The sequence below is a fragment of the Coturnix japonica genome, chromosome 1, assembly GCF_054131305.1.
Source record: "Coturnix japonica strain WE chromosome 1, WE-NBRP24, whole genome shotgun sequence".
Classification (NCBI taxonomy): domain Eukaryota; kingdom Metazoa; phylum Chordata; class Aves; order Galliformes; family Phasianidae; genus Coturnix; species Coturnix japonica.
Genome location: NC_140663.1, coordinates 105129551 through 105154480, shown reverse-complemented (window position 1 = coordinate 105154480; position 24930 = coordinate 105129551). Strand labels below are relative to the sequence as shown.

Below are 24930 nucleotides of genomic sequence, written 5' to 3'. Positions count from 1 at the left end.
CACAAATCTCTTCCTATAAATTTTTTATAAATGCTTCCATGTATGATTGTACAGCACTGCACTACAAACCACCAGCTGAAATAAAAAACTTGTTTCCAAATGATTCTTATCTCTTTCAAGAGTAGTAAGTTCCTTTTCCTTACCGGTTTTTATAGCAGTACAATTCCACGGAAAGCTGAGGAGCTGATTTGGATTTACAGTGCAATAAGAAAGAGAAGAATTAGCACTAGAAGCACAGAAGGCATATGGTTGCACAGCCATTGTATATTCTTGCCCTGGAACTGGAGATCTCTCCATCTAGTACGGAAAACTACCCTCTTGTTTTCATAACAATAAAAAATACCCCACCAAAACTCCTACACACTTACTCAACTGTCCAGGTGCTGTTTACAAATCTAACTTCATTTCACATCACGAACAGCTCAGTGTATGCTATTGAGACTACATACTTACATTATTACAGTATGAGATTACACTGGGGCAGTAAGGTACTTTATACACTATTTTTCTTTTTTTTAATTCATAACGGAAAGGAAAGGAAAGGAAAGGAAAGGAAAGGAAAGGAAAGGAAAGGAAAGGAAAGGAAAGGAAAGGAAAGGAAAGGAAAGGAAAGGAAAGGAAAGGAGGGAATATCACATACTGCTCTTTCCATGCCAATTACTTATTCTTCAAATATACACACATATTTTAAATGATTTTGAATGAAAACTTTGAGCACAATACAGAATTTGTGTCTGGAAATGATATGTATAGAGGTACATCACACATATTGGTGGATTTAACGTACAGAAAATGAAAGAAAGCATTCACCAACAAACCCGTATCTGGCTAGCTTTCCATCTCAGGGCTCAAAGTTCCTAAACATTTTTCCATGCTACACGTAATTATCTTTGCTAGAAGTCCCACCTATGTCTGGCAGAACTTTGAATGCTACTTTGCATTAGGAAGTAATCAAGGGATCTTGCTTGACCATTTAGCAATTTGTACTCTTGCTTGGCTCTTTAGCAACTCACTAGGGAAAGAAAGTACACGATGGGTTGTCAGGCTTCCAGAAGAACTTCATTCTCCATTATCAGGATTTCCCTCGCTCCCAGTGCTGAGGGCTTTCTTCCTCAATATCATAATAGAAAAGGATTTTAGGTAGGAAAACTAGGGGAAAAATAACAGCAAAGTTATTGTGTATCTGAACTGGAAAATTCCCATTTCGTACCTTATTGTGACATTAGGCAGATTTTTGTGGTCTGGAAGAAATAGGAATCTCATACTTATGCATTGCCATGATAAAAAAACTCAAATATCTTAGCAAAGTTTTGCTTCAAGATAAGTCAGATATATCTCAGGAGCTGAGTGGCCCCTTGTGCCCTGAGGACAAAGAGAATTCCTACTAGTCAGATTTCTCCGGCCCATAGCCTATGGTTGTATTTAAGATTCATTATGCTTGTAAGGTACTTCCAAGGCAGGAATCCTGGATGCAAGGCTTTTTCCCTGCTACAGAGCGCAGGCAGCATCACTTCATAGGATACTTGGTTAACCGACTGAACAATTGCGCATCGAGATTGGAAAGGAGGAGATGAAACATAGTTTAGCAGGCACTATCATAGTGCCACAGAATCTGAAGACAGTAAAGAGAATACCTGATCCGTTTAGTGCACTGCAGGGACAAAGACTCTCACGGTTATTAGAGGAATTTATTTCTAGGCTTGCAGGCTCCCACAGTGTCTACCAAAGAGTATCAGTGCAGAAATGCCAGGACGTTTGCTTCTTTCTGTTACAGACAAACTGCAGTGCTTGCCATTAATCACCCTGACGATACAGAAATGCAACACTGTGCTGCTACATATTTCTGTGCCTACTGTTTTTTCACTGATCTACCACATTGTCCAACGCTGCAGTTGACAACACAGATAAACTGCACAGTTGCTTGAAGTGCAAAGCGAAAGAAGACGCTTAAAGGAGTCGTAATTAAAGTGTACTTGAGCTTAAGCTATCCGTATTGGAGTTTTGCTTTTTCTAACTTCCTTTTTCTCTGTTTTGCTATTGGAATAATGGTTTCTAAAAATAGTATTATGACAGCCAGTTTGCTTAGTAAAATCAGGAATATGTTGTTCCAGGATACAAAAGCCTAAACATAAGCCTCCAACCCTCGCTCTACCTTTTCTTGCATTTTTATACCAAAATCCAATGTAAAATAGAAATAAGGAAATACATGAGAGCTCAAAAAAGTCAGGAGAAAAAGACTCCTCCAGCAGTCAGCGTCCCTGCTACGTTCTCGTAGGACACAAAGTCCGGGGAATATCAAAGAAAAAGGACTGCGTTTTCTAAGATCTACGCCTCACCCCAGCTTCCCAGCTCGTCAGAGGGCAACTCGTGCTCCGACAAGCGAGAAGCCGCCGGGAGGAGGCGGGTGACGCTCCGCTTTGGCGACCGCGGCAGTGAACGCCGGGAACTGTTACGGCACCACCTTGCGGGGAAGCGAAGGAAAAGGTCTCTCACGAGAGAGAGAAACGTGTCTTAGTCATCCCAAGGACCAAGACTTAACGCTTGGATTGCGAATATACACCGCTTGGGGAGAGTCGATGGTACCTAAACTCAGAAGAGAACACAGCGTGGCTTTGATATACTTAAATACGTTAAAATCATTCTCAGCCTTGAAGGACTTTTGGATGCTAATTAACAAACTCTGTTGTTTGGCAAAAAATTCTGTTTGGCTTATGCCTTATTAGAACAAAGATATAAATTGTCATTGTGTCTTCAGTGCCCTAATAATTTAAATAACGCTTCTATTAAACAGCTGTTATTCCAGCTAAAATTATTAGTAATTTAAACATTTTTCCAACCGTGGAGTCAAAACTATTAGGCTCTTGAGCTAATGGGGTCAAATTTTGCTCAGTTTTTATGTTTTTCATTGAGCACCTGCATTTTGGCATAAAATCCTGAGATAATGGGTGAAATCTGTGCTACTATATTCCAAATACACAATCCCTAGAATTCATTAAAAGGAGCTGGTTTTATTACTCTAAAGAACTCCTGAGAAGAAGGCTTTTATTTATTTATACACTCTTTGATAAGAGAAATATAAGCATATCCTTCAACTTCAGGAAACACACACCAAAAATTGTTAATCCTATAGTTGTCAGAAGAATATTGAGAACTTTCTTTAGCTACAGCTTTAGTTGTCTCACTCTGTTTTGTCAAAACTTCTAAAACTGAGTGACTGGTTTTATACAGCAACACACACTGATAGGTGCATACATTTGTATCTATGTACATTACTATGAGTTAATAAATAAATTTATGGCTAAAAGAAGCAGCCCTGCAGCTAGACATACCACCTTATGATAAGAGATAATAACAACCAATAGAAGGCATCCCATTCTTGAATATTGATGAAAGAACATGAAGCATTTTTTAAAACTATCAGCTGGAGCTGCCAATATAAAGCTCACATGCTTAAAAATTATGAGTAAAACAGTGAAGGGAAAGACGCCTTAGAAGACTTTCCCTTAAACATCAACTAAGTTAGAACTGACACTCGTATTTTTAGTATGCTGAGAAGTAGGGGTTTGATTTTCTGTAGGTCTTCTGAAACATTTACAGGTTCTCAGAAATTGAGCTTCGTAAAATAAAGCAGGCCTCACAACGACAGAACAATAATCTGTAATTATTAATATATTCTAGAGGTTCATATCAAGCACTTTCCAAGCATACATCCAGAAGGTTCCCTGCAGTTTCTGAATGTGACTTCAGACATCTTAAAAGAGCTATAGGAATATCAGTAAGCTTTGACTTCTCTGCAGAATTTTCCACTGGATGCAGTCTTTCCTATCATGTCAAAATAATATTGGGTTTGTCCTTATTGTGTTGTTTTGGTCAGGTAAAGAGAATAAATAGCTAGGCAATTCAGTGTCTTTGACAAAGTATTTGAAAGTCTGTCTATCATCATGAGACAGTGTGCAATGTGAACCAACAGATGAAAAAGCAACCATATTTCACAGGAATTTAATATTAGGAATGCCTTTGAGTTCATTATTTTTGTATTTTTTTATTTTTTATTTTCAATGTGTTCCTCCTAATTGTGAAATCTGTAAAAAATATGCGAAGAGGCATCTTACCTTGATTACTTATAAACATTTCAAAGTAAAAGGATGATAAACAGCAAAACTTAGAAACTGCAGTTTATTTGACGTTATTTGCTGCCAAATGTCATTTCCATACTAAGACACAAGAACATAGTTCATTGGAATGCGAGAAGCAAATGACAGGCTAGAACAAGACTGTAATCCTACTGAAGTATTAATACCGCCCCCTGTAGCGCAAGTGGTAGAAGTGCCGCTCTGCTACACAGAGGCTCGAATCCCGGGGGCTGGACTCGATGATCTCTAAGGTCCCTTCCAACCCGCACGAAACTATGAAACTATGAAACTATGAAACCCCAAACCTGAACTACCCAGTGTCAGAAAGTCATTACTGACTACCATGCATCCCACACCCACACACAATCCAGTTCTTAAGTAATTATTCTTGTTGCAGTTTTTTCCTATTTTTCTTTTCCAAGCAGCGGCAGCCAGGCTTCTCAGGGGTGCATGGTAGAAGGAGAGGCAACAGACAAAGCAAAATGAGATGCTCAGAAAGAAAAAACACGAGGAAAAAAGATTCAGTATGAGGACAGTCAAAATGTGGAACAGGTTCCCAAGAAGTTATGCAGTCTGAGACCTGCCTATTCAAAGCCCTGAGCAACCTTTTAGACCCTGCTATGCCCAGAATGTTAAACTGGACAACCTCCTGAGGCCCTTCCCAAACTGAATTAGGCCGTGATACCATGACATTAAGGGAATTAAAATCTCCAAGATGTCACCACAACTAAATCTTACATAAGATTTTAATGAGTACCTCAGAACAGATGGAAAACTGAAGAGCAAGGACTAATCACAAAGGGATAAGTTCCCAGAAGTGATTCTAGTGAGTTTCATTATGAGTAACATACTAAGCATTTTATTTGCTTCTATACACGCACACATATACACCTTTTATTAGTATGTTTTCTATTTTTAACCTAAGAAAACAAGACTTAAGGGATTGTGTTGTCCATCACTTGTTTCCAACAATAAGTTTTCTAGTTTCTTCAGCCAATTTTAACCAGATCTGACAGGAGGGTGTCAGTCTCAAAGTTAACTGAGCTCTTTTGGGTTTCTGGAAAATTGCATGCTGGGGAGAAGAATGAACCCTCTTGGGTAAAGAAAAAAAAAAACAAAAAACAAAAAACCAAGCAGAGAATCACCATAGTCAGTTAATACATGCATTAACCCAAAATTCAGGTATGTTTCTCCATACTGAGAAGCATGTGTATTTTTGTTATTGTTTTTAAACCTTTGCATGCCCTTGTTAATTTTTGCTGCTGTCATACAATACTTGACAACAAAAGATCATCTGCTTAGAACTGTATAACCATGCACTATCACCATACTGTTCTAATAGATAGAGAACTGCCTCATGGTCTTAACGAAATTCCTACTAGAACACAACTTTCCAGAGTGATATCATGCATAATTATAGAGAACAAAAATAAATAAATAAAAAACCTGTTAGCCTGATTTTATTTTAGTATAACTTTGTAAAGAATGTTTTCTAGCCCACACTACAATCAAATCTCTCTTTTACTGGAAAAGCATGTGGACACTTAAGATAATTACAGACCAGATGAAATATCTTAAAACTCAACTCTAATCTAGAAGAAAGTATTTCAGGAAGTGATAAAAGCCACTGACCAACCATATAGTTCCTTCAAAATATGAAACAGAAAACAGATATTTTGTTTACTTTTGGAGAAAAATATATGGAGTGCTTAACTGTAAGGAGGAAGTTTTTTTTTCTATCATAAATAAAACAGTATTGTCTGTGAATTTCCGAATGAATAAATAAAAGGCCAAGTCAAGTGTATAGAATACAAACTTTTTTTCTGGAAAAGAGACTACCCCAGCAATCTGCAGCATATATGATGCTATAAAAGTCAATGCAAACACATTTTATTCAGGTCAGTTCTTTTGGATTAAACCAGAATTGTTTAATATAATTTACACAAAACACCTCAGACCAAGACCAGCCCTTCAAGAAATTTGAAATCCGATCAACTGTACTGAGAATCTGAAGGCCACCAGGATGGAAGGTCGAACTTCCTATGCCTTCAAACTATTATTACCAAGGTCCATGACTACCACAGAATATCTGCTTTCTACTTAGACCACGCCTTGGATTCTTTGAAATACAGGACTCTCTACAAAACATTGAACAAAAAAGAAAAACTGCCTTGGAAGAAAAAAGTGAAAATAACATTTATTAGATGACAGCTACAATATAAACACAACTGAGAAATGTAACACTGTGACAAAAACTGTCTAAAACAGAAAATTGTTAACTTGAGTTAAGCTACAGATGTTAAAAGACGGCTCCCTCTACTGTCAAAAAACGCTTTTTCAGGAAGAACTTGCAGGTGGGTGTAGTCTGCACCATGGCAACAAAAGAGCAGTAATTCTTTGAGAAATATCAAGGGAATTCTGCAAAGGAGCTCACTTTAGAACATCTGTTGTGTTGGACAGAACAGCAGTTCCTACAATATATTCTTCATTCAGCACAAAGTTGACCAAATATCCAACTAGCTAAAAAACTGCTTGCACATCTCAATCTAATGAATCAATAGCAACAGTGAAAGCATACCTTAAGTGCCTGCATTTACAGAAAATTATAGAAGCCACCAGAATACAGACATCAGTCCTGAGGATATACTGCACCTCTCTTAAGTTATGCTTGCACAGGTGGATGTACCTAAGAATGAATGAGCTTGTCAGTGGCCTGAGAAGGCTGGATATAAATCAGCAGTATCTGTGAAATTACTAGATGCACTAACATATTATTGTCCCTAAAGCAAGTATATCCTGTGTTTCAGCTGTGTCTGTTAGCTTACGACACTAACTAGAATGTTGTATTATTTTTGTTATCTGACATGAAAGCTTAAGACAATTTATATCCAGACAACTCAGAGTCTGTTTGCTTCTGGCCATATTTGTCTTCATGCATATCTGCGTTCGCATAGTTCTGAAGCTCACATATTCATGACTAAGCTGTAACATTTCTAAGACTATTCAGAGAAGTGCTTTGTTTTAGTCTGTACAGCAGAAAAAGCCACCACAATGATTTTTGTATGAATTCAATACATTTCTTGTCACTCAGCCTTTTACAGTAAAGTATGCTAATTTATGCTAATTGTCAGGCTTAGGGGCGGCTGACTTCAACATTCAGAATATTTTTTCAGCTGAAACACTTCATGGACAGAATAAACACAAGCTATTTCAGATGAGATAATCAGACCTACTTAAGAAAAGGAATTCTGAATTATTTGTTTTCCCCTTCATTCTACTTCACAAATACTTTCTACTCCCATTTCAAGAACTGTCTGCATTAAGCTCTAAAACAATCTGTGTGACAGATTTAATAAACATATCCTTTTCCCCAAAAGCTCAAGTATTATTTTTCATACTGGCTCAAATTCACTATTTAAATCTTAACAAATAAATTTAAGTTTTACTTCCATCTTGAAGAGGGTCTTATATACACTGGCTCATAAAAACTGGCATTTTAGGAGGTACATTTAAATGGAGAAGGCATTTTTAAGCTTATGCTGTAAATTAAATCTTTGTATTTTTAGTCTAAATAACAAAAAATATTCTCATATATTTTGAGTTTTTCTAAATTACAAATATTGGTACAAAACCATGTCTAGAGTTCCCACAATAAACACATTTATATATCACATTATTCCTGTTTCTTATACAGAATTTTATGCCTGTTTGCAAACAACTGAGGAAGCAGTGAAATCTACAGCTATGTTATCTTGATGGTGTGATACTGCAGGGCGAAAAAGTGGTACATTTGTTGCATTGATTAGATTTTAAGTCAACTGCCAAGCACTTCTATAAAGTGAGCATGGTATGGAATTTACTGCTGTCTGAAAAGATCAAATAGTATAAGCTGCTTCCATTTTATCCTCTTTTGAAACCTTCATAAACCATCTGAATCGCTGTGAAAGCAAGCAAAAAAACCCTACTTCACATATAACTAAGGTGTGGTGGCTATTTTCAGATTTGCATTTGAAAGGAAATCTCTCACTGAGAATGAAATCATCTGTCCTGGTTTTACCTCTCATCTTGAATCCAGAATCAAGGTTAAACCTAACAACAAGACTTACAACTTCAAGAGAAATACAATGAGCATATATTCTTAGATAAGGCAGCCTCCAGTATTTCTGTATTTCTCTCAATATGCCACTGCCTTCGAGAAGCTGCAGTCCTCCATGTACTGAAATAAAACCACTTAGCACTCATGCTTGTTATTCATCTTGTCAGAGGTAAGGAAGGAACAAAAAAAAATGCTGACTGGGCTTGGTGAAAAAGAAACCTATATCCTTTTTTTGTTTGTTTTTTTCCCCTCCATGTAAATGGGCACTCAGATGGGGATTGAGACCTAAAATGTAGTTTTATAATTGCATTTTAGTGAGAAAACCATGCAAAATCAGCACAGGGTGAATGAAAATTGATCCTTTGATAGTAAGAGCTTGAGTCCATGCAAGGTACCTTTGGAAATTTAGATAGTTCTCAAAAGCTATATTCAAAAGCAAGGGGATTTTCTTAACATATCAAACTTACATGGCTTTACACTCATCAGTTGCTTGTAGACATTATTCTAGGATTTTATAACATAAGCTAAAAAGAGAGTCTTTTTACTTCAGGTTTCTTAGTATCCTATCCACGCATTTTCAACTAAAAGAGCACAAAGGTTGGATCAGATTCAGATATCGTAGATGAACAAGTTCAAGGTTTGTCAGTGGTTGCTTCTGTATGTATACAGAACACACGCAGGTTACCTTACACTGGAAAAATAGTGATATTCTCTGTGCATCTTTTTTCTGTCTTATTCCAAGCATCAGGTTATTGCTCCATTCGACAGCATTTATCAGTAATTTTAACACATACTATATGTTAGAAATCTGACTACAAAATAGCTTGGTGGGTTTTAATTTTTTTTTTTTTTTTTTTTTCCCTGCAAATTAATAGAAACTTATGCATAATACATGTTTTTTTATTAGGTCTTATTGAGTTATTATAAATATCAACAACTAATTGGCAAGGCGACCCACAAATAGTTGCTAATTGCACTGTTGTAAATAAATAAATAAATAAATAAATCTTAGCCTTAACAGTTAATGATTAACTGGTCTTTTACGGTTTAATTTTCATACTATAATAATTGTTAGCTCTCTGACACATTGATAATGTCATCACCCTGCTTTGCACCACTATTACAGATTCGAAATCTTCTCCTGGTCAGAGCAGAGCATCTTGCTCTAAGTGTCCCTGCTTGAGCAGAGGAGTTGGAGCAGATGACCTCCAGAGGCCCCTTCCAACCTCAACCATTCTGTGATCAGTATTCCAAAGCTACTGAAACTACCTATTTTTGAGATAACAAAGATTGACATTTGCGTCTTCTCATCTTTTCAGAATTAGAAATGCTCTGTAAAGATATTTAGTATCAACTTTCCTACACTCTTCTCTCAGAGCATTTAACTTTAATTAGATTTTGTATGAATTAGATGAGCATTTTTCTAGGCTTGAATGCATGCCTTAGAAAATATTTCTTAAATATGACAAGAAAAAGACAAAAATTAGTTTTCTGCACACTAATAAAATAGATCTTTTAGGACTGTAAGAAGAAAAACAACCTAAAAATATTCAAGGTCTCCAGTAACTGTAAAATCATTTCACTTTTATTTTAAAAACTTTCAAGAATTTCTCCCTTCCCCCCCACCTCCCTCCCTTTTGCCTTGAACTCAAGTTTAGATATTCTGTAATCACAAACCTACAGCCATAGAATTAAGTAAAAATTTCCTGAAAAGTTTCAGGAACTTGATTGATCTAAGGTTGTTAGAAATACTTCTAAAGACAACGTGCTCTTGTCCACAGAAACAAGACTGTGGCACAAACGCCCTGAAAACACAATGCCATGACAAGAGAAATAAGCTCTTCCACAAGTACTAAGTTGACAAAACACGATGTAGACAATCATTTAAAAATCTGTTTTATAATAAAGATTTCATAGAATCACAGAAGGACCTGGGTTGGAAAAGGACCTCAAAGGTCACCTAATTTCAACCCCCCTGCCGTTGGCAAGGTCGCCATCTACTAGACCAGGCTGCCCGGAGCTGCATCCAGACTGGATTTATATGTTTTAACTATTTTGTGATGTTATCTCTAGGAACCTGGTGTAGCTTCTTAAATAATCACAATTAATTCAAAAACACACTGTTGGAAAAAAAGGAAGATTGTAGTTAAACTCTGGTAATTTATAAGGGATAAGAAACCCATAGCATCTGAATGGTTAATCTTGTTGTAAAGTAGACTTTTGTCCAAGTACCAATATTTCAACTGTATGGTGATAATTCAACAACTGAAAAAGACAACATTGAAATTTAGTGTCATGAAGGAACAGGTTGAAGTTACAAATGAAAACAGCTAGGGACATAATAGACAAATCACGACACTATTGCTGTGTACTCAAAAAACACCAAAGAAACAAATTAACACCTTCCACTTGGCATCATCACCTTCATCTGTCACAAGCACAACTACTTTTGTTCTGAAATTAATTTGTACAGAGAAAATCCAATCCACTCACCTCCTGTTTAAAAAACAACAACCAACAAAAACACATGACAGATCTAGGCTGTAGTCAAAACATGATCCTGTTGAAAACTCATGTTCTGATGAATTTATACTTTTTAAGTATTTCCTCTTAGCTTACAGAAAGTACAGTATGAACACTTACTCAACTACAGGTAATACACAATGGCACACTCACCGTGTGAAATAACAAGGCTTTCAAAGACTGTCAAAGAACTGGATTTGTGAGCATAAACACTCAAATAGATTTTACAGTGATTTTTTAAAAAACTGGAGTGTGCTCTGCTGTAAAGAAAACTGAAAATATAATTTATTTCCGTATAAGGTGCACACTATAAAGTTAGGAATGAAGTAGTTACATGTAAATTGGGACTTGTGTGAAGTATATTTTACACAACGGGAAGACTTCCAGAATACAAAACCAAACTGTTCAGCTTAGTTTCAGATATTTCAGTGCTATCTACGATTAATAATTACTAAACAAAATGCTGAAAGAGAAGAGTAATATCTGAAGATACAGACAGAGGCACATTTCCTTGTATGAAATTCCTGTGTGTTTTTTGGAGAAGGTAAATAAAACTAATGCAAATAATATAAGCACTCACTCCATCCCTATTTTTCTCTGCCAAATAAGTAATCTGTGGCTTACTATGAATTCCTAAGGCTTTTACTAACACGCTGGAATGCAATCTACAAATCTTTTTTGCCATTCCACTGCATCTCAAATTACACCTGATATAAATGTGTACACTTTTCCACAAAGTAACGACCACAAGTTCCTCAGAATTAGCCTTAGACATTTTTTAGATGTTTATTACAGAACACCTGTGATTTCCATACATAAACACCTACAAAATCCATTTTCAGTTCTCCCTACATCTCATATACAAATTTTACCAAAAATAAAACATCTGTATAGTAATATGTATGTATTTCTTTCCTTAAATGATAGAGCAGTGCTCACACAACAGTCTAAGTAAATGAATTTTCTCCTCATGGGTTTGATGTCAGGATTTTCCAAGTGGCCAATGCTGCAAACTTTGGGAATGAACATATTCCTTAGTGTGTTTCATCAAAAGCAGACATTTCAGCTCCAGTAATGCCTTTTAGAGCAACAACTATTTATAAAACACAAACTTAAAGCAGGTATTCAACGTGTGTGTTGTTTTTTGTTTTTGTTTTTTTCCATTCCTATGAGATTTAAAGTTCTCTGCTAGTACCTGAGAGGGCAAAGGAAAGTGTTCTATGTTACAGCAATTACAGAAATAACAGACTTGGAAATTCCTTGAATGGCTTCAATTTTATTACAGCTCTTTGATTTCCTAATGCCAATATTCATAAGTGAATACTCATAAGTGTTTGAAAGAGTCTAGGAAAAAACGTTACCACCACTATTAACAAATACAAATATTAACAAATTTACTAATAGCGGTGGTAATTATTTCCTGGACCATTTCAAACATGGAATGTGCATTTCCCTTACATATGCTCCCATAAAAGCGAGAGAGCGCTCCAATAAAACTTCCAAAACTGTCCTAAAAGATCATCATCAGTAATGCATCTCAAAAACACAGTTTCATCCATGTCTCAATGGAAGATTTACACTGATAGCTTAATCCCTTACAGACACAAAATGCTAGAAGCAAAATGCTGAAGGCAGTATTGTCTTCCTTCATCTCCTCCCAAGCATTCATGTGCAGTCCAAATGCACCTAACAGAACTGCAAAAGCATCAGGGAGCATCCTGGAGTTCAAACCAAACCAAGTGAACAGTGACACAGTAATACTGACACTACAAACAAAAGCTTTAAAAAAAGAAAGGTATGTGATTCTGGGCAACAGCCAAGTTTATCATCACCTTGAGTTGGTGCCAATCATCTTAAAAGAGCATGATACCCACAGGCAAACTCAGGATGGAGAGAAAATGACACTTAATACTTCTCTGGTGCCTTTATCTGATGGCTTCAAAATACCTGACAAACACTAACCCATTTCACCTCAGAATATTTTCTGCTGCTGGCTTAATAGCACTGTAGTCTAAACATCAGTGGACCAAGTTTTCTGCCAACAGCACTTCTTCAGTGGAAGAAAATACATATAGGAAGATCTTAAGATTTCTCAGATGTTGGTCTCTGAAGTACTGAGACCAGTATCTATGACTTTGGCCAAAGCCAGCACTGGAAAAAGCACAACACTAAGCACCCTGCTTTTGCTATCTGTGTGAGCAGCTCAGCTCCAGACTGACTTGTTCAGAATTTTTGTACGTGGCATCATGCTGAACAGAAGATTATTTCTTACCACTCTAGAACCAGGCTTATTATTAAAAAAGTGATATTCATTTTAGAATCACAAAATTTTGAGATAAAACAGAGGTGATATGAAGATTACAAAATCATATTTTGGCCATGGCTTTCTCTTTTCTTTTTAAACTTTACTCTTTCTCTCCAGCAACATAAATCAAAGCCACTGACTGACTGACAACTGAATGATTGTCCCTACAGTGACAGCTGTAGACCAATACAGTACGTCCTTTGTTTAAAAATGTTACCAAGGTTTGGACTGTAGGACATGATCAGCACAGTCTTAGTCCACAGAAAGCATTTTTCTTTCTTCCGGTTGTCGCTTACAGGTTTGGATTTGTATCCCTTCCTACTATACAGCACAATTATCAGTACGGTAATTAGAGTTGATACTCTACTACATTTCAAGATGCTCTCTTTTGGAGTAGCATATCAAATGAATTTTTTTAACAGGAAGTTACTTGAAGGTATGCCTGAAGTGCCAACCTTGTGAAATTCCTACATATACAAGCATTTTCAATATCAGATTAATAGTTTACACTCTCAGAATCATCAAGGACTTCTCTGTGGTAATTCAAACATTTGAAACAGTGATTATTTAAGCTAAACTTATTTGTTAACTATTTATCAACATACTAAGAGAAATAAAGTAGTAAGCACCACATGTAGGAGATCACATATTTATTATCTGTTTAACGCCCTTCTATTTTTCTTCTTCAGTGCCTTGCATTACATTAAAATGATTAACAAACAAGGAGACATTAAAAAAAAGTGACACTGCATTTAGAGCTGCTAACAATATTAGCTGTGCTCCTTGGGCATACGATTAGAATTGCTCCTAGAATGAGTAAATACCTTACAATTGCAAGGGATTTTACTCACATCCATCAAAAGTGAAGATTTCTATATCAACAGTACTTAGTATCAGACAGTTGTTTTTTTGTTTTTTTTTTGTTTTGTTTTGTTTTTTTTTGTACACCTATACCATCTCAGATAAAGGTACAGTACTTGTAGTGACACAAACACACTTGCAATACCATCCCTGGTTTTGGACCAATACAAATGACAGTTGGTCAACATATTTTCAATTTTACAAAAATACTTAAATTGTAATTTTCTATAAATTTTCTAGACTTAGTTAGAAGAAAGCACGGTTTGCAACTTTAAAAGACATTCCTGCTGAAGGAAGAATATCACCAACAGTAAACTGAAATATCAAAAGGTGCCATCAGAAGCAAGAATTTTTAAAATTCACTTACGCTTGTCGGTCCCGGTACAGCTTGTTAACTTTCTCCCATTGGGAATTTAGCTGAGTCAGCTTGTCTTGTATTTTTGCTGTTTCTCTTGGTGTAGCACTCTGCAAAAACGGTGTCTTCTTGCTTTGAATAACGTCCATGTGACCCTGGAGTCTCCCCAAGCAATCTTTAATGTTCTGTAACACCAAGATTTTTAAATGGAAAACAAGGTATCAGCTGTAAAAAGTATTGTTCATAAGCAAAAGACAAACAGGAAAAATATATGTTAAACAACAGCTCAGACAGTGATATTTTTCCCAATACAGACAGGTAATAATGACTGAACACCCACTCTTTTTTTGAAGATGTAATTAACTACAGATAAGAAAGGAAATGGCTGGAGGGGAAGCAAAGCTTTGTTGGTTCAGTCCCTCATTAATCACCCTGTGCCAAGGTTACAACAGTTTTAACCACATTTCTTCTTGAAGAAAACAGAACGAAGTCCCATCTTGCAGGCTCATGCCTGAGAAAGTTCTTTAACTATTTGACGTTTAGAATCCTCTCTTATACTTGCTTCAGCACATGAGTTACAGGATGAGAAATTAACTTATTGGATATCAGTCATTTTGCCTTTTTCAGGACAGTCACAACTCAGTATTTGTTTTTCTTCACTTAGCCCTTTACACCTAGCAATGCTCACTTCTTTGCACTTTAGAGAAACACAAAATAGGCAAAGATACTGTTAACTGAGTGCATAATGCAGTCTGTCAAAAAAAAAGAAAAAAGAAAAAACTCATAAGAAAAACTAATTTTTGGGGGGCCTTGAAATCTTTAGAATGTGAAGACCTTTAAATAATTGCTCTCAGTCAATAGCAATTTATTATGCAACTTCTAGTCCATTCAGTTCCCACAACTGAATTATGTGGATTATCTTATTTTCTCTATAAAGCAATATGTAAATATTCTGTGTATTTCTTTATTGAGGCAAGGTTGAATTTCTTATATTAAAACCTTCAGAATCATTTGAATGACCATATTTGTTGGAAAACCCAATGCTGAGCAAAAAATATCATCATAAACTGTAGAGACTTTCTCCCTGTAAACCCGTATTTACAAACCAATTAAGCTGAGGAGTTCACAATACATTTCAGTCTACCATCCAAATGGGCACAGTTTAGTACTGCTCTGATATTCTTCACCAGAAAGAAGACAAAAATTTATTTTGGATCAATTGAAAAACATGAGGTACATAAGCTTGCCTTTCAGGCCCACGGTATGACTACTAACACCAGAGAAATAAGTACTAATTGGAAAGGAAAAACATACCTTAAATACAACTAACTTGTTCAGCTTTTATATATATATATATATATTTACAGTACATGCTTGACTTGCTTGATGTTCTTTTACTCACCTATTCTGAAGGACAAGTAACCTACTTATACAACAACACAGTACAAAAGAGATGAAATAGAGGTTTGATCCTACAAGCTCTTGCCGACTAGGACAATCTGAACTATACAAGCTGAAGTCCAGAGCACATTATTTTTACGGAGGAAACAATAGCCAACTTTGTAATAGGCTGATTTATTTCTGTTTTAATGTTCATAAGGGTAAAAACGTATAAAATAATTTCATAAGGTTCTTATATCTCCTATCATAAAGATCACAAATTTGTCATTTAAATTTCTGACACAAGAATTAAGTAATAGACCAAGAAATCTATTTCATTGTTCATACACACTTTAGCACTTACATACACATGCTCATATGTGTGTGTGTGTGTATATATATATATATATATATATACACATACATACACACAAATTTGTATTATTATTTTGTTTTAATTTCACATATTTATATGTTTAGTTTAATATGTAAAATCAGTTTAATATGTAAATTAAAAAGTAAACATTTGGGGAAAAAAAGCCTAAGTTCCCATATATGGAAGATATGCTGAAGTTTTGGAATATCAGTATTTGCATATACTGACTTTTCACTTCCCTCTACTCCACAGCTCAGAAACCATACCTTGGAGCAAAAACAGCCTGTGCAAAATACTGAAGTTCTGTAACTGTACTGTGTATGTATACCATGGTCAGTACTGGGAATCTATAGGGGACCTTAGCAAGCTGTGAGGTGCTAAGCTTCATTAAGGATTATGAAAACAATGATTTGGTAGAGATCATCTTAAAATTGGGCATTGATTTCACTGTGATGGTACAAAGCATAACCAGCGTAAAAATGGAACTGTGCAAAATTTCATGTCTGTAGGAAATTATGCTTAATAACTTTATATCTAGCAATATTTTTTGGTTAAACTCAAAGCACTGCCATGTTGGTTTCCCTGTTTTTATTTTCACAATCCACGTTTCGTAGAACAGAATAAATCCATTTATTGAAATTCATATAAATGGAACAGCATTTATAAACTTCAGAATTGATAAGAGGAAATTCTCAAACTGTTCAGAATGAGTCACCTATGGAAAGCTATGTAATTTCTGATTTGTAAGGCAGATCTTTGCTTTTGTTTAGAGCAGAGCTGTTACAGATAATGATAATACAGCTGACCTTCTATAAAAGAAATCTACAACTGAATGGCATAAGATTGAAGAAATGAGATCATGTATATTTGTGTCTGCACACACATAAGTATTTCACACATATACTCCATCTATCATTCATGTTCAAGAGAATAGCTCCAAGCAGTTAGCTATCAAAAATGCCTTGGGAGACTTCGTAACATGGTTAACAGAATTGCACAAGGCTTTAATTTTTAAGAAAGAAGGATTATACAGAAAATCATTAACAACTAAAATTACAGTAGCCTTTGGGGAATTATTCATCTCATTGCTCTCAAAAACAGAAATCTGAGTGATAGGGACTGATACTCACTTCATTTTCACAACTCAGAATTTGCCATTATCTGACAGGTAAAGATTATATTTGCAGATCTCACAAATAGTAGATCTCCTTCTACGTTATCATATTTTTGTACTATCACCAAACCCATTAACAAAACTGTTGTTAGAAATCAAGAATAACAAAAAAAAACTCCAGGAATTGCTTTTAATTTTAAAATCTCTATTCACTACAATTTACAATAACTGATATGAGTATTAGTGCTTTAATAAACTATATTTAGAGAAGATTATGGAGATATTCAGGATATCATCATCACTGAAGTGTAATGCTTAGAAGTAAATATTCTGTAAATATATAAATAGGACACTTGAGAAATCTCTGCACACACACACACACACACAAAATAATATATATATAATATATATATATAATAAAATAAAAAAATCTCACACAGTAGATGAAGGGTAATAACTACCACAAAGAGGCAAAAGGACAGAAATATAGATAGATAGATAGATAGATAGACAGACAGACAGACAGATACTTCCATGCTGATATTTAAGGAAGTAGAGCAACAAACAACCCAATTTTTAAGTCTAAGTAAAGATCACTGGAAAAAAACAAGAGAATGAACCAGAACAAGAGCTATTAGAATGATTATGTAAGGAGCTACATACATAAGAAAACTCTTCCTCAAAGAACCAGATGGCTTTCCATATTAAAACTATTATATAATTGAAAAATATTATAGCTAAATGTAGAATCATATTTTACAGCATTCCACTAAAATTAATAAGATTTAAAAAAAAACCACAGAAACAATAACAACAACCCAACAGCCTGATTAACACAGGCCTTACTGCAAATTTGCAGCATTAACTATTTAGATTAAGTAGCTGCAGAAAATGACAGTTTTAACATCACAGTTCATGTAGTTTTCTCAATGAGTAGGCATGACTATGCTGAGTCTGTAACAGCAATTCTTAGCACAGAAGGCTGTTAAACACTTTCTCACATACAGCTATAATTGAAAATACAATGACCTAAAATCCTAATAAGTAGTTTCGTGGTATCTTCATGTTAGGCACTCACTTCTGCTATGTTTTCATAAGCAGAAATATGTTTTAACTCTTATGTTGGGAAACACACATATCAGACTAAATAATCTGGAACTTCAAGACATGTAGCTCACATGAGATAACCACCACAGAGCGAACTGCTTAAGCAATAGCGGCAACATAACTCAATCTGCTTAAAAAAACAACAACAAAAACAAACAAACAAACAAACAAACAAAAACCACCACCAACAACAAACTTCAATAGATGCACAGTTAAACATTTATTTAACTTTCAGGAAGCATTTGGAAAGCTCTGGTACCAGAAAGGATGACTAGCTAAACACTCTGAACTGAAAGGATATGAAAATATCCTTGCACTTCATCACACAATGAAAGCCACTGAATGTAATTACAATAAAAGATACATAGGAAACTCAGAGATTACGAACACAGGACCAGGATGAAATTCCAGAAAGTTGCTGTAACATGATGGAAACCAGAGCAATGACAACAGACCAGCAAGGCCCAAGGCTGCAGCAAGTGAGAACCTGCTCAAATCTAACAGATGTGGGCACAGAAATAAAGGAAAGAAACTGCTTACTTTCAGAAGACCTCAGTTACACAGACATCTCCAAGGAGATACCCTTCCCTCCACTGCCAACCCTTAAGTGGGGTCTCTGAAATGGTGGAACCTGGTTCCACCCTTTCTCATCACTCAGGTGCACTGCATGCACCCGAGTGTCCTTGGGTTGGCCCTGCCTTCCCACCAGGTGCTTCATCACTGCTTCAGGCCCTGACTCAGCATTTCTGCTACAGTCCTATTGTGAAAACAATAAATTTTCCACCCAAATTGAAATGAATAAGTCACCATCAATAGAAGGAAAAAGTACCATAACATTTCTGCTTGCAACAAAATTTGCCCTATTGAGAGCATCTCACTAAGCTCAGTTTGTTAATCTTTCAATCTATGAACTGTGATTTCCTATGTGACCAGGTGGAGCTCCATCTTTGACAGAACTATAATATTCAAACTGTTTTTTAAATAGTGTAAATACAGTGCTGAATAAGTATGTATTATGTATTAGGACATGCATTACAGAACTTTTAATAGGGTAAAAAAACCATACTGCAATCCCTGATTTTGCTAGATAGAAGGACCTGGTTTCTCCATTCCTATCACTTACTCGGACTTTCAACAAATGTTCCTAGAAGCTGGTTTCAGTGAACACAGTAAATGTGAAAAGATAAAGAAATAAAATCATTACAATTTATTAAATATTAGCAGTAATATGATTTTGGATACACATATTCATATTTTGTTATTTTACATCCCTTTGAGATAAAAAGTGACAGCTAGAACTATCTCTACAATTAATAAAAATATTGTTTTTCATTTGTGTTGAGTATTTATAATATTGGATCACAGGATTAACTAGATTGATTTCAAGCAATCAGATTTAAGTCCAAATATACACATTTACTTTGGAGAAGAATGTTCAAAGCAGTTTACACTGAAAGATTCTTAGAAATAAACTTATTTTTTGTTCTAAGGATTAATTAAAATGGATCATTTATGAATGGGATTGAAAAAGAAAACTTACAAATTCAGTTTTAAAACACAGAGCTGTTCATGACAGCTTTGTAATTTGATTCATGCAAATCTGCCAGGGATAAAAATCTAACACAATTTAATTTCAAACCTTTCCCAACCAGCTGCTGAACAATTTATGCACTACTTTTCTATTTTTTACTGCAGGATAATGACAATGATGAATGCTTTTACTTCAAAATAAATATTCATTAAGCAGGCTCAAATCAAAACTATACCCTTCCAAAAGCCCACAAATGTTTAAGATCCATTTACCTCTTTTGAGAGATTTATTTGGATGATGGAAATGTGCCTACAAATGCATCTCGTAACAATTTAATAGCTCAGTTAAATTAAACCTATGGCAATGGTTACTTCTAACCTCAGTAATCAATATTATTAAAGTCGGTGTCAACTCTAATAGTAGCAAACGTACGTGGGTGAAGAACAGATTAGCTATGGATGTAAATCAGACAAAGATGGTCCAAATGTCAATAGGAAGTCAACTGCCAGTAAACTACTTGATCTAGGTCACTGTATTTCCAGCCCATCTAGTAATGAGCATAACGAATTTACAGACATGGAAAAAATGTTAGTTCATTAGCCGTGATTTACATGGTCTACGCCTGTTTTTTTCTGTGTATGCGTCATTCTGACAAGAGTGGCTGTTTAGAATGAAGAATGGCAGTAACATTGGCACATTCTGTGATCTAGAAATTAACTTAGTACAGTCAATACTCAGAACCCCTTTAACCTACTAATAATACATCACAAGATGAAAAAAGAAGTGATCTGCTGTTTCTTCACACAGACCTATTGTCAATTATTCTCTTGCATACACATACATATACACACAAACACACAGATGCTGTGTGTGCATATACAAAGGTATCTATGCAAGAACAATAAATGGGCTCCTTGAGGGCACTTCAGATCTCCTTGCGAGAGCCCCTATTTCAATTATTCCACAAATCTTATTCCATCTGAATGACCCTGGACAAATTCTGGTTTCTCTGGGCTAAAGTTTCTTCTAGTTAAAAACTTTCCTTCCACGAATGATCATAGAAGTAATGGAAATGTGGTCTTCATGCAATGATGACAATTTGAAATTGCTGTATTATATACAGCAGATAAGCATGATTTTTTATAAATCTTTAATTTATAAAAACACTATTCTGCAGAAGCAGGTAACTCATTCACATACTTAGCCTTACAACTTTAATCTTGTTCTCTTATTAAGTCATTCAGTATGAAAAAAATCCTCGAATTCCAAGGAATTTCATTTTTATAAGCAATGAAGAAACTGGACCATAATATTTAAAGTAAGTTACATCAACGGTTCTGAATTAGACTTTTAACTGTATTAGCTATCTATTGGACAGCATTTTTTGTATAGTTAACTACAATCATTGCATAGGATATATCTCCAATCAGATGGCAAGCTTTCGTAGTCCAATATACAATGGAACAGCTACTTTTTTTTTTTTTTTTAATCTGTCATGGGAAAGTAAAACTGTCCAAAACCATGTGTGGACAGGCTTTAAGCACTTATCATTTTTGCCAAAATAAAACCACACAGAGCAAACCTTAACCATGACTTTACAGTTTTAAATATAGAACTGCCTCTCTCCATCCTTTCTCCCACTGTTCCTCTCAAGGTTATGCTGTGCACATTCCTCCATGCTTTTGCTTTTCTTACAAATCCATGTGAAACGCGAAACAGATAAAAACAAATGAAACCATCAGTGCCCTTACATTTCATAGCATAGCATAGTCTTCATATCTAATCATCTATATATGCAATAATCATAGAGAGACTGAGTACTTATAAAAATGAGTGAGAGGGAGCACAGGCTGCCAATAAAAAGCAGCACCAAAATCACAGAAGCGTTGTATTATAAAGAAAACTTTCCATCTTACCTTGAGACATTCTTCTTGTTTCAAGAGATCCTCACAGTCCTTAGCTTGCAACACAGGAGAATTAAGGCGTTCTTCTACTTTAGACAAGGCTTGCAGAAGCTGAAGGATCTCTGCCAGGTATGCAGAAGGCACGTAAGTGGTTTCCACAGTCATACTTTCAGTCATCACAAAAGTTGTATCTTCATGAACTGTTTGCTAATATAGATATACAACAGAATGTTTCCTTTAGTTTCTCACCTCTACACAAGTGTATAATTTATTGCAATTTCCAGTTCGAGTCCTAGAACCAATTAAAAATAATTTGCAAAGCCCAAAGCAGGAAATATTTGAGTTATTCTACAAATGTCACTCACAGTCCACTAATTTGTCTGAAATAGCAGGCAGTAAAATTGACCCATGGGGAAGTATACAAACTTTTCTTGTCTTTTTCCAATGAAATGAAGATAGAAGATGCAAAAGTACTTTGAGGTTATGATATTACTGGGATTTTAGTGCTAACAATTTTATTTTAAACTGTCATATCTCTAAGAATGTGTCCTTCTTTATAGAAATTCCATGCATGCAAAGTGTGAAATACTGTCATTTCAAGGTGTCAAATAAAATAATGACTTCCTTTATAGATACAGTTTCTTAGGTTACATGCAACATAAAACAACTTGGTCGGTCAACTCAGTATTTACAGTAACATACTAAAATATCTCTTTTGAACCTCAAGCGTATAATCTGGAATTTCATTATTTGAATTTTCTTTAATGGATAAAATTCACAAAGGAACTCCCAGCAATACATTTCTTTAGAAATATACTATTTTATTTTATTTTATTTTATTTTATTTTATTTTATTTTATTTTATTTTATTTTTCCTAAAGAGGTGTCTTGATGGTCATTAGAGCAAATCTGTAATGAACACTCTGTTCCAAAAGCACATGCATACACCAAGAGTTAAGAGAGCCCTTATATAAGACAATATATTGTGTCAAAGAAAACAGAATTGAACTACAGATTTTGGAAAAATATTGACATATTAGGTGACAAAATAGTAACACATAAATTCTCTGTATTTCTAATTTGATGCCCTTATAGATCATAAATAAATAAATACACAGTAATACCAAAAGGTGTGCTTGGAGCTTCATTTAACTAAACTCTAAATAGATGTTCACCTGTATGTCATTATATATACATATAAAGTCTTATTTGATAAGTATAGATTACTATTTGTTTAATTTATCACAGCACATAGGATTTCTAATGTGGCAGCACAGATTCACTGATCTTGACAAAAATACAAACTTTAGTTATTGGAGACCTCAAAGAAATGTTACAAACAATTGTCGGTACACATTCAAATATCGCATCACTTAGATGCTGCAGACATAATAGAGATAATCATGGATTTTGGAGCACCATCTGTGAAAGACAATGCATCCGTGGTTCTGGAGAGAACAGCATCATTAGTAAAGGAAAACAAAACCAAACACTATTTCCTACACACTTCCTCAGCAAGGTGCCCCCCTTTACTTGATCTATTTTCCATATCCATCTTTTCATGATTTCAGACTCCCCTCTGTTACTATTCTTAGGCATTTAGTTCTTCAACTTCTTTCAAAAAGTCTTAAAATATGCATACACACATTTGAGTAGATGTATGCATATTACAAATAAAATCCATGGAGTTATCTCTAGATTTGAATTATTCTGCTGCATTTCCTATGCAAATTTAATTGCTTTGTAAATACTTTTTTTTAACAAAACCACTCTCTTAGGACATCTGCAAACACTGAAAAATCTTTGCCATCATTTCATTACTACAATTTTTATTATATAAAATAAATTGTTAAAAAATTGTTCCCTTCCTCCCTCTCCCCCCATATGTTTCAGGAATCATGCCCTGCAAAAAATAAAATAACAAACAAACAAACAAACAAACAAACAAATAAAATTACCCCAGTTCACACAAAGTAAAAAGCTCTCTCTTTTAGATAATGGGAGATCCTCAATAAGCCACTGAGCCATGCAGCAATATATTTCTGTTCCTCAAGACTGTGTTGAGACAGTTTTACATACAATGAAGAACTACTTCTTCATGACAAAACAATTTAACAGCTTTTTCTTTTAACAGCTTTCTTTTAAGAGTGAAGACAGATTATTGATATGAACTACGGGGTGCAAGGCTACTCATTCAAAATAAGGTTACAGGAACCTGTGAAATGACACACACAAGATAATTAAATTGTGACATTTTCTTATTCTACTTTTCTAATCTGAATTTAGTCTAATAACTATGTATACATACAGTATACACATAATAACTGTTCACATAAAATCTGTGCCTTCTTGCTCTAAAAAAAGATTCCTGAAATTGGACAAAAAATCAAATAGAAATGTGATGTGTGATCACTTTACAGATCATTGTGCCTAATTAGTTACAGTAATGCCAGAATATCCATCCATTTCTTACAAGTGAGTGATGGAACAGTACTCTTCCAGGCAACATTTGCTAGAATTTGAAGGCAGGGCTGAACTTGATATTATCTACATGGTTTATTCATCCCTCAAAGTATGTGTAAAATTTAACTCCCATCCACGCTTTTGAGATCCATACAGCCACAGCTTTGTAATTCCCTTCACAGGAAACTTAGCATTGTTATTTCTCACGGCTGGACAATCACTGCTATAGTTCTATAGGAAAGATGACTCAGGAGATTTCTAGTTCAAGTGAGCCATTGTGTAAGTTAAACTGTAAGTCACTACAAGCACATAAATACATAGATGAAATAGAATGTGAAAGAAGTCCTGCCCTCATATTTGACAATATTATTTCATGCTTTATTTCAAAGAGTAGCAGTCCAAATGAATTAGTTTTTGAATAAATGTATGAATCTGAAACATGATGAAACTGCAGAAGTGGGTTTTTCAAGACATTGTAGGAATTCCTTTCATTCTATCTTGCCTTTGTTGATAGTAGGATAACAGAGACTAAAGCAGAAGATGGCACCTTGCACTAGGGATTGGAGAATAGGCATATCCCAAATTGATCATTTTAATCAGAAAATGAAGAGATTTTTATTTTGTTTCTTCCATTGTTTTCTGGAATTGTCATGAAGATACAATGGGCATAGTCCTTCTCTATATTCTGCGCAAACATTTTTACTGGAAATGAACAGATTAAACTGAAGTATATAGTAGCATCATAAGAAGAAAATCCAGAAATGGTGGCACCTGCAACCCAC

General features: G+C 35.0%; 1 protein-coding gene across 43 annotated transcripts in view; it reads right to left on the bottom strand.

The window, feature by feature from the left end:
• DMD (dystrophin) overlaps window positions 1-24930 on the bottom strand; it is a 1121556-nt gene that overhangs the window by 537553 nt on the left and 559073 nt on the right. For 42 of the 43 annotated variants that reach the window (XM_085549559.1, XM_085549432.1, XM_085549489.1 and 39 more), the window contains 2 exons: window positions 21698-21892; window positions 14286-14458 (listed from right to left, as the gene is read on the bottom strand). In XM_085549559.1, coding sequence (XP_085405685.1) covers window positions 14286-14458; window positions 21698-21892 — 368 coding nt within the window. The remainder of the gene's footprint in view (window positions 1-14285; window positions 14459-21697; window positions 21893-24930) is intronic. The other variant, XM_085549640.1, reaches the window with a different exon arrangement.